This window comes from Antedon bifida, chromosome 3 (genome assembly GCF_963402885.1).
Source record: "Antedon bifida chromosome 3, ecAntBifi1.1, whole genome shotgun sequence".
Lineage (NCBI taxonomy): Eukaryota > Metazoa > Echinodermata > Crinoidea > Comatulida > Antedonidae > Antedon > Antedon bifida.
In genome coordinates this window covers 10,475,654-10,486,990 of record NC_136228.1, presented here as the reverse complement: position 1 = coordinate 10,486,990, position 11,337 = coordinate 10,475,654, and the positions used below count along the sequence as shown (strand labels likewise).

General features: G+C 32.7%; 2 protein-coding genes across 2 annotated transcripts in view; both read left to right on the top strand.

The window, feature by feature from the left end:
- Positions 1 to 6,781, top strand: part of LOC144837019 (nose resistant to fluoxetine protein 6-like) — a 17,271-nt gene extending 10,490 nt beyond the window's left edge. The window contains exons 9-18 of the mRNA XM_078691991.1: positions 1 to 136; positions 693 to 786; positions 1,316 to 1,405; positions 1,925 to 2,120; positions 2,261 to 2,340; positions 2,776 to 2,883; positions 3,842 to 3,974; positions 4,751 to 4,937; positions 5,427 to 5,569; positions 6,062 to 6,781. The exon at positions 1 to 136 is cut by the window's left edge and continues 44 nt beyond it. Of these exons, the coding sequence (XP_078548117.1) occupies positions 1 to 136; positions 693 to 786; positions 1,316 to 1,405; positions 1,925 to 2,120; positions 2,261 to 2,340; positions 2,776 to 2,883; positions 3,842 to 3,974; positions 4,751 to 4,937; positions 5,427 to 5,569; positions 6,062 to 6,184 (1,290 nt within the window). The 3' untranslated portion in view covers positions 6,185 to 6,781. The remainder of the gene's footprint in view (positions 137 to 692; positions 787 to 1,315; positions 1,406 to 1,924; positions 2,121 to 2,260; positions 2,341 to 2,775; positions 2,884 to 3,841; positions 3,975 to 4,750; positions 4,938 to 5,426; positions 5,570 to 6,061) is intronic.
- A 2,594-nt stretch (positions 6,782 to 9,375) lies between these two features.
- On the top strand, positions 9,376 to 10,948 carry LOC144838135 (uncharacterized). The gene is made up of 3 exons (XM_078693496.1): positions 9,376 to 9,391; positions 9,493 to 9,557; positions 10,220 to 10,948. The coding sequence occupies exons 1-3, from the start codon at positions 9,376 to 9,378 to the stop codon at positions 10,913 to 10,915; spliced, it is 777 nt and encodes a 258-aa protein (XP_078549622.1). The 3' UTR covers positions 10,916 to 10,948.
- Positions 10,949 to 11,337: the final 389 nt, after the last annotated feature.

Genomic DNA, 11,337 nt, shown 5'->3' with positions numbered 1-11,337 from the left:
CTGGTTACTAATGGCTCCAAGATATTGAGTCCCAAACAGGGACAGGGAAGCCTGCATGCCCTCAATGGAATCAGAGTTCTCAGTTTGTTCTGGGTTATTCTTGGACACACATACTTCTTTCCACTGACGTTATTCTGTAAGTATTATTACCAAGGTTCTCTATTTATTAATAGTCTGGTGTCTGAAAAGTCATTTATCTTAAGCCCTGTCTACACACCACACCATGGTAGTGATATGCCCAAATATGGTAGTGATATGATATCATGTCCATATATAGACACATCACATTTTTTTGTCTCAAAGTTTTTTGTTTTTTTATATATAAATTTAGGCAAATTGCCATGGATAACCATAAGCAAATTCATTCACTATCCTTCTTAAAGGTGGCAATCCTGTTTATAAAAAAACATATACACAAGATGCTCTGCATAAACAAAGGAGTTATAATTTGTCATTAGAAAAAATCCTGACATATGACCAGACTTGAACCCTGGACCCTTAGATTGGTAGCCAAGCATCATAACCACACAACTGTAGACAGAGCTTTATAATGTCCCATTATACCTATAATATAACTTGTTTCAACATTTCTTTAGTGTATTGTTGTTTTCCCTTCATGGTTGTAACTCGCATATTCAAGATTGTTCCATTGCATTCATTCATTTGATCATTGTTGTTTTCTTTCTCTACAGCAAATCCGCTACAAATCCCTGATATCCTGGGAAGATTCTCCTTCCAAGCCGTTGGTAATGCAACATTTTCTGTGGATTCTTTCTTCTTTATGAGGTCAGTAATAAATGCATTGTTTAGCAATGATAACATTTTTTACAATTTTTAAAGTCTTTGGTTTGAAAGTTAGTGGACCAGCTGATAATGATCTTGTTTCTTTGCTGGCTTTAAATTGATTTAAATTTAACCCAATTGACTTTTTAAAAGTGAACTTAAGATCTACCTAAAAGTTGAGATGATCAAATGAATTACCGATGATGTCAGAGTTCAGACCTGACTCCATGTTAAATTTTATTGTTTTTTGTTGTATTGTACTAGTGTTCTTAAGTCAGTCAGTAATAAATGATTGTTTAGCAAAGAAATTGCCTGAAAAACGATAAAATTCTGACAGTCTCTTGGTTGGTTGAAAGAATGGTTAAACATCAATGGTGCTTTCTAGTTTCCTGATTGGTTGAGAGAATTGTAAAAGTCGGTGTGAAATTATTGGCACACAAGATACAATACGTCATATGTCATCTTGATCCTGTTTACTGCATATATTCAAGAATATTTGAAGATATAATTAACTTTTTCTCTCTGATTTTAGTGGCCTGTTGATCACATACCTTACGCTGAATTACTTGAAAAAGGATGGAAAATTAAATTGGGGAATGTTTTACCTACACAGATTTCTCAGGTAAGCCTTGAAATAGTGATCTATAAACAGATTGTTATTGAATGTTATGAGCTGTTTGTGTCATAGTTGTCGTATTCGAATGAGAACTTTCGTTGTCAACGTAAAGATTCGTTGAGTATTTTTGTATTCAAATTGTAAATTTGTGCTCAACATAACGTCATTCAAATAGAAAACGTTGACAATGCAAGAAGAACAAGAACAATCTCAACGATCAAAATATTCCGTTAAATAAGTACTCAACGGAAAAACTGTACTCAACGGTTAAAGTCCCACTCTAACTCGACAATTGCTTGTACCCTTAGAGCAAATACCTTTCTCTCATTTCCTTGTCCTTCCGATGGGACATAAAGCTGTTGGTTATGTGTGCAATAAAAAAAACACATATACACGATAAAGTGTATAGAATTATTTTGCAGTGTGCAGATCATGGTAGTGGAGGCGTTCCTAATCCGAGCCTAATACGTTAACATAGTAAAATACAGTTTCGGGTTGTAAAACAATGTTTTTCTATTTCTACAGATTGACACCTGTGTATATGATTGTAATTTACATCTACACAACATTGACTCCTCATTTTGCCAGTGGACCTATGTACTCAGCTGTGTTTAACCCAAATCCAGTTGGATATGAAACAGGAATATCTTATTGCCAAAAATATTGGTGGACCAACCTTCTATACATTAATAATGTGTACCCAAATGATTTAATGCAAGAGGTTTGTGTTTTTTATTTGCGTGTTCACATCGCATGAGACTTACTTCTTAATGAATCTGAACAATATATGACAAATAATACCAATATTTAATTATATAATTGAATCAAACCAAAGTTAACATTATTTTTTTTATTTTATAGTGTTTAGGTTGGTCTTGGTATCTAGCTAATGACATGCAGTTTTTTATCATCAGCCCATTTATCATCTATTTCTTGTACCAGTAAGTTGTAATATCTAATTGTGATCTTTTACTCCCACATTGTGAGACGTCGTGATTAGGAAGAAAATTGACTATCAGTCATTACATATGAGTTTCAAACACTTCAGCAGACTTTCCCAAATTGTTTTGGAGAAATGTATGATGCCTGTTCACACTGGAGTCTATAAAGATTGTCATTATGATGTTGCATTCACAAACCTCAGTAGCAGCAAATTAGTTTGTCAAGAAGATGGATGACCTAATTTTTGGAAACTGGCTTTGGTCAACTGGTCTACACCTAGCAAGCTAAAGTTTTCTCCAGTTTACCAACTACAGTATTCCTTATGTAATTTTTAAGAAGAAGTTTATTTATGAAATGAAACAAGCTTTACATTTGTTTTAAATAAATATATTATTATTATATTGTCATTTATTTAAAATATTTTCTCTCTACAGTAAAGCTCCAGTTGGCATAGGCATATGCATTGGTTTATTGCTAACATGCTTTGGCAGTTTGATTGGTCTGACCATTTCCAATGATCTTGAAGCAACCCCATTTCCTCAGTATGTGGTTTATTTTGATTGCCTTGCTCTAATGCTCTGTTTACACTATCAAACCTCATGTTACAAAAATATGTGATGTGTCCATATATGGACATGATGATGTCATATCACTACCATATTTGGGAATATCATTACCATATTTGGGCACATCACACTTTTTTTGTCAAACTAGATTGATAGCGTAGACAGAGCTTAATGTAAGTTGTACTCAAGTACATTTGAGGAAATAACATGGCCTGGAATTCATACCTTCAGGCCCCTGAGCTTGTGCTGACTGCTAAGGTTAGATCCAAGGAAGCAGCAGGTTTTCACTATATTTTATAATTATACTAGATTGTTAGCTCCCACCACAATAACAACCAATCATATAAGCAAGTTTGAAGTGATTTCTCTTCACACCAAAACTCCGGAGTTTATGACCATTCAAAACATCGAGAAACTCTGGAGATACCCCTTTCACACCAACCTAGCAACACCGGGGTTTATAAAATAAAATTGTAAATGTCGCCCTCTATTTCGTTTGTTTACATAACGACAATCATTAGAATCATTTTAATTGATAATATTTTTAATCTAATATTATTTTCAAAAGTCTCAGAAGTCATAATGTTTTATTGATACTACTTATTATTTTCTAGACCCGCTATATATTTTTTACAAATATTTAAAGTATTTTGAAATTATACGCAATGAGTGATCGTGTGAGGATGACCTTTTGACCTAAAAACTCCGGAGTTTGATGTTGGTACCTTTCACACCAAAACACCGGGGTGTCCCCGCAGTTCACTCTCCGGAGAATGTTCGGCTGTTCAACCCCCCAGTTTTAAACTCCGGAGTTGCTTGATTTTACCTTTCACACCAAAACACCTGGGCGTCAACTCCAGAGTGTCTCCGGAGTTTTGCTTTTGGTGTGAAAGGGGTATTATTTGCAATAATACAACTTTGTTTTTATTCACAGAAATGCCTCTCGTGAAAACTTTCTCGGTAACTCAGTTTATACCAAACCTTACACACGTATCAGTACATATTTAGTTGGTATGGTTTTGGGATACATTTTGTATTTGTGCCAAGGAAAAGTTAAAATGTCCAGGGTAGGTAGTACATTCATGGAGAATATCTTTATGGTACCTTTTAAATAAGTGTAATTTATTTATTTCACTCCAAACCAACAGCGAATCATCGCCACTTAAGCCTGGTTTCCATAAAATCGCTACACGACAGAGCGTAGCGATTCTACGGAAACGCTAGAATTTATCGGGGATCTAGTACGCGAGCGCTAAATATTGTTTGGTACACGTATACGATTCATCGCCGACTAAATCGGCAAAGTTGAACATGCTTGAACTTTGCCGATTTGACTGCGATGAATCGGGGAGCCTTCCCGATTGCGTCGGCAACATCTTCGCGTGTAGCGATTTTAATGGAAACGCTGTAGCAACGGTGTAGCAATTTTATGGAAACCAGGCTTAACAAGCTGGTTAAAATCTTAATAAAAAACTAATTTGGATAAAAAATATAATTCATACAGATACATTCATACTGTATAATTCATACAGACAGAAAAACAAGATGACATTGAAAATAGAAATGTAGATGTATGTGATTAAATAAAACACGACCATCAACAAACAAACATTAATATGTTGAGGAAAAGGTGTCCATGATTAATATCTATTTTTGACATTGTCATTTGCAACAGACGTCTGCCATACTACTCCTAACAATATGAATATTTGAATGAAAGTTCATATTTAATTTGTGCTGTAAGCTTTTTTTAAAAAAAAAGTGAATACAGGTATTAGAATAGATTGGAATAAAGTCATTATTTATTACATAATTGTTTGTTTAAAATCTTTTTATCATTCAGTTTGTTGCACTGTTGGGCTGGTTAGTTGCAACCGTCATTGGTTTATCAGTTGTGTACGGGCTGTATGGAACACTCCATGGAAACGAGTTAAACAAAGGAGCAACCGTAATGTACATCACATTCTGTCGCTTTGCCTGGGCTGTGGCACTAGGATGGGTTTCGTTTGCATGCATAACTGGTTATGGAGGTAGTTATTTCTTTTTATCATTGTCTATATTTTGATAAAAAACTTTTGCAAAAGGTTTTAATTCATTCCTCCATAGGCCCAGCATTGCAATCGCCTACCATAGTAAGCCCACAAAGCCATTCTGACTGTGTAGCTAGTTAGTTGGCCTAGTTCGAACAGGGTACTTGCTCCTTATTTTGGGTGGCGGCTATAGAAAGTAATATAATACTCACTGACTTCTTTAAGACAAGACAATCTCATCAAAACAGGTCTTTAGCTCTGTCTACACTAGTTTGACAAAAAAAAAATGATGTGCTCAAATATGGTAGTCATAAGACATCATCGCATCACATAAAATTTGATAGTGTAGACAGAGCTTTAAATGAGACTAACTCACTAACTAGACCTCTTCCTACTAAGATCATATATAAATTATATATTCATGGTGCTATGCTACTACTACTATTACCATTTCAATATACTGTACTGTCGAACTTTTTATCATTTTAGGTCCAGTAAATACTTTGCTGTCATGGCCAGTGTGGATCCCACTGTCACGCATAAATTACTGTGCGTATCTTCTCCACCCGATCATCATGATGGTGTTTCAGTACTCTCTTCCAACTCTAATATACTTCTCTGACTTTTTGTTGGTAGGTATAAAATAGCATAAAATATTGTACATGCAAAAATCATATGTAAAATCTGAACATGCAATAGCATACAATTAATGAATGCAATAGAAAAAATATGTTCACCAAATTAAAATATTATAAATTTTTTTTTTAAATGTAAAAACATTCGTTTTATATAACATCTAACATAGATCTGTTTGATTTGAAGTTAGCATAAACAAGAATGAATGCACATAGCAAATAAACTCTCTCCTGATATAGACCGACATCTTTCCCACCTTAAAACAAACAAAACAATGTTAGTTCTGTATTTAAAAATGTAATTGTTTAAAAAAACAGCTATGACTATTATTTATGCATTACAATATTAAATCCAAAATACACATTGAAAACTTTTTTACTTATTACTTGCCACATTGTGTTATGTTATACTGTATTTTCCCTACTGTATGCAAACTCAATGGGATAGCATGTGACAGAAACAAACTTTTTCTTTTTTTATTTTTACAGATTTACTTCTTTTTGGGAAACATTGTCTTATCATACAGTGCAGCTTTCATCTTTTCTGTATGTGTGGAGGCTCCATTCATGGCACTTGAAAAACTCATATTTCAGCGGGATAGGAGTGTCTAACTCATACTTCAGCGGGATAAGAGTGTCTAACTCATACTTCAGCGGGATAAGAATGTCTAAATTATACTTTTGCGGGATAAAAGTGTCTAACTCATACTTCAGTGGGATAAGAGTGTCTAAATTATACTTCAGTGGGATAAAAGTGTCTAACTCATACTTCAGTGGGATAAGAGTGTCTAACTCATACTTCAGTGGGATAAGAGTGTCTAAATTATACTTCAGTGGGATAAAAGTGTCTAACTCATACTTCAGTGGGATAAGAGTGTCTAATTCATACTTCAGTGGGATAAGAGTGTCTAACTCATATTTCAGCGGGTTAAGAGTGTCTAACTCATACTTCAGCGGGATAAGAGTGTCTAACCCATACTTTAGCAGGATCAGAGTGTCTAACTCATATTTCAGCGGGTTAAGAGTGTCTAACTCATACTTCAGCGGGATAAGAGTGTCTAACCCATACTTCAGCAAGATCAGAGTGTCTGACTCGTACTTCAGCGGGATAAGAGTGTCTAACTCGTTCTTCAGCAGGATAAGAGTGTCTAACTTATACTTCAGCAGGATCAGAGTGTCTGACTCGTACTTCAGCGGAATAAGAGTGTCTAACTCATATTGGAGAAAGTGTTTTTAAGTGTGTTAAATAGTATGCCATTCTGATTATCTTCTAATAAGAATATTACCAGGTAGATCAAATGATTGTATTGCTCATTATGTATGCCTATCACATGTCAATCGTGTGATTGCACACATTTATTTTAATCAATTATACCTCATTTTGATGTGTAATTAAATGACTATTATACCACATTTCAATTAACAGCATTTTATGTAAATAAAATAAACTATCCTTTTTAAAAGTATAGAAAATAATATTATACACCTTACTTTTCCTTCAGTTACTTTATATATTATTGGCATCCATTTTACATTCCAATTAGAGGCTGACATATATATTAACAAATTATTTTTACACTAAACAATATGTTTGTCTTTTGTAAAAATTAAAATTTGCCCTAAATAACTCTAGATGCAATAATCAGTATATACAATTATCACTGTAATTACAATACAGTTTTTTTTATATAAATTTCAAAAGTTGATTTATATAGTGTATATTTTTATACAAATTATAGACATAGTTTAAAAAGTAACAAATGTGTGGCTTAACAATTGTATGTATATACTGTCCTTAACCTAGCGGCTATACCGGTCAAAAGCTTCACCTTTACTTTTGTGACCCTGCCATAACATGGAGAAACGGCTATAATTGAAGGGGTTCTATTTGATTGGTTTAAAAAGAAGGGGAAATATGCTTTTACTGAATGTTGTATACTATATACTATTTCTTAGGAGCGGTTGAATACTTGTGCTAAAGCTATGAAATGTTTAGTGAACCTTGAGATTCACCCAAGATGATTATTATTATTACAATATTATTATTGATATATTTAATCATATAATGATTATATACGTATAAAAGATTACTTTATTCTTATTTTAATGGTTACAAATAATATTTTAATAATTTCGAATTTTGAAATTTATTGTTTATCTATAGTTGTCACAGGTATTATTGTATAATACCTCCATTGGTCTTACCTTATTTTGTTACTTAATATTACAGGTATGACACTCCATGTGTGCCAAAAATGTTTTTGTTTTACAAATAATAAGACATTTGAGTTTGTAACTGCATAGACACTATATTTTTACTAAGGGTGTATCAAAATATGATCCGAGTCTGTAAATATGTGAGTCTGATTGGTTGAAATGACATCACTTAATATGCTATATTCCCTACCAGGGCAATGTAACATGTTATATTGCCCATAATATAATAATAGGATAATATAAATAATAAAATAAAAATATAATATCCTCAGAGATTTCAAATGTTGTATCTAAGAAACTGGCCATTTTGATAATTTTTTCTAAACAAAACAAAATCATTGGAATCCCTTTTTACAATCTATTATACAACATTACTATAAAAAATACTTATAGTTTAAAATGGTATTAACTAGATATTCTGTAATAATAAGTGTAAAACAAAAATAATTGTTAGCAAAAATAGTGATAATGCAATAGTGAGGCAATATACTGAAGTACTAAATTGTTTCAGGGATACTATAGGAGATGAATAATGTTATGATAATAATTAGTACCTCTTATGATTTTGTAATCATTATAAATAAGACAATCATTGAAACATTGAAATTACTACTACACAGTATGTACGCAATATATAGATATTATGTAAATAATTTAAATATAAATATATAACTTGGAAAAACATTTTACATTTTGTAGAATTCAGTTCTGTTTTCCTGTGTTTCTTGGTTGTTGGCGAACAAATATGAAATGCAATGAAGAAACCGATCTATGTAAGTCGAAGAAAAACAACCAGGAAACCAAAAAAACAAACTCAAATCCTAAAGTTTCTAAAAAGATATAACAAGCCAAGTGATGGTAACTGAATTGATATAAGATAAAAAATTGGTGAAGACAATACCAATATATAAATACCCATTTATTGTTTTCATATACCATATATATATACCATATATACCATATTGTAATTTTATAACATCTGCTTTATTTCATTTTGCATGTTTTGATCACTTTTTTTTATAATCAAAATTACAATAAATACTAATACCAATTTTTTTTATATAACAAAAACTAAATTGTTATTAAAATCGTTTTATATATATATATTATTGCATAGTTAAGTGTGCGTGCTTCTTTGTTCACTACAAAACATGTATTGTTACCTGCATTTTTTTCCATATGAATGTTTTTATTGAAGGTCATTTTATTGAATAAATTTGGATAATTATAATCATGGAGATAGTATATTAACTATGTATAACAATGTGTATATATCTGATTTTATTAAAGTCATTTATCATTGCAATCAGTTTTTGCCCTTTCATTATTTTTAAGATACATTTTTAAGAGTATGTTCAAATTTTGTGATATGATATTAAATATATGTCGTAATAACTACCGGTATTAAAAAAGAAAGTTGTCTGTAAGAGACTAAAGAAGATTTCTTTGTATGAAATGTGAGGAACATCTAAATTGCAACAGATAGACCACCAACAAAACAAAGTGACTTGAAGAGGCAACATGAACCTTTTTAAGACCTGGAAGGAGGGTTAAATAACAGACAAAGTGTCATCCAACACACATACATGCTAATAGTTGATGGTAGGTATCACCTATAAAAGTAAAGAAAACTACATTATGATACATATACAAAGAAAGATAGCAAAGACATTAAATCACTATGATGGTTTGGTTGAGTTTAGCATTGGCGTGTGTTATTGGTCTCTTCTTGGAACCTATTCAAACACATGGAGCACCTGAAATCCAGGTAAGACTGTAGATATAATAGGGTGCATACAATGTTAGGCCTTTAGGGGATGCTCAATTAAAAGAGGTGCTTATAAAAATAGTCTGTAAATATGTGAACCTGATAAGTCGAATCTGATTATCACATGACATGTTATATTTCCCTACCAGGGCAATATAACATGCTATATTGCCCAGGTAGTAGTGCAATTTATCCCTTAAGAAAAATATACTGTAATTGCCCCAGGGATGTCAAATGTTGTATGTACTGACCATTTTGAAATTTTTAGTCGCATGCAACGCGACTCTACAGCTCACTATTTCGGTCAGTCGGTCTGTTGGTCGGTCGGTTGGTCGGTAAACACTAACTTGAGCACGCAACTGCAGCCATGTATATGGCCTTGTTTTCTGTTGGAACCCCTTTTTACAATCGATTACACTGTAAAAAAGTATACTTATAGTTCGAATCTTTTTAACCAGATATTCTGTAAAGTGTACAAACAAAAACAAATTTGTACCTCCATCTTAATGGCAGTAAAATCATTAAGAACAATATATATTGTGTAATACATATGTATTTTTCATTGCTTTTGTATGTATTATTGGTTTTTTTTTTCCTTCTCTCCATTTTTTGCAGCTTTTTTTTAATATGATTTATATCAACAAATTATCTTCCTTTCATAGAGTTTAGAGAGAGGACATGGTAAAAAGGGAAGCTTCAAAGGAACAGAGGGCGGTAACCACATAAACCAACCAGTAATCGCACTCAAGTACCATGATGATCCTATCATTCACACCGATCCTTTAAAAATTGAAAATAGACATCAAAGTGAATCCTCATACACAAGCAATGAGAGTGGTTTCTCTGAGGGAAGTAGTGAAAGTGGTGGCTCTTTCTCCGGTAGCGAGGATTCATCTGATGGCAGTAATGGCAGTGGTTCCTCCGCAGAAAGCAATGAGAGTGGTGGTTCCTACTCTGGTTCATCCTCTGGAGGAAATAGAGACAGTGGTGGATCTTCTGGTGAAAATGGTGGTTCTGATGGAAGTAATAGTGATGGGTCATTTTCTGGTTCAATGTCAGAAGGAAGTAGTGATAGTGGTGGTTCCTTCTCTCAAGAAAGTAATAGTGAATCTTTCTCTGGTTCCACATCAGAGGAAAGAAGTGAAAGTGACAACTCCTCAGAGGAAAATGGTTCTTCCAATTCAGGCAGTAATTCTTTCTCTGAGAGTGCCGGTAGCGATAGTGGTGGTTCAAATAGTGAAAGTTCCTCTGGTGAGAGTAGCATGTCTTTTATGAAGTCTGACATTAATCACATATCACCAGTAAAAAAATATGAAAAACATCTCGTAAAGCTCTTAAAACCAGTATCGACCAAATAACTATAGAAGTTCTTGACGTTAATTAAATATAATAACAGGATTTAAAATAATAATTTTAAAGAAAATTCATTTGATACCTGCAGCAAATGTTTACTTAAGAACTGTTCATATTGATAAAATTCAATGGAATTAACTGTTGAAATTGTTACAAATTTGAATAATAATTGAAGTCTATTTTCATCTAATTATTAACGTAGTTCAATATTGTTGTATTAATAATGTGTCTACCAATAAATATGTGCATAGTGAAAAATAATTGTATTCATTGGTTTATTGTTTATTGCTAAATCCATTCATGACAGCTGCACTGTTTTCATAGTGCAAATGGTCAATTTGAGCTTCCCAAAACACACAGCATCTGTAATTTTTTTAATTACTTCAAATGATCAAAAGAAGTATAAGATGAATGATCCACAAAGCAA

Excerpts from the sequence above, each read along its gene's own strand:
- LOC144838135 (XM_078693496.1), top strand. Across the intron at positions 9,558-10,219 it reads ATGGAGCACCTGAAATCCAG|AGTTTAGAGAGAGGACATGG; the intron begins GTAAGACTGTAG and ends TTCCTTTCATAG.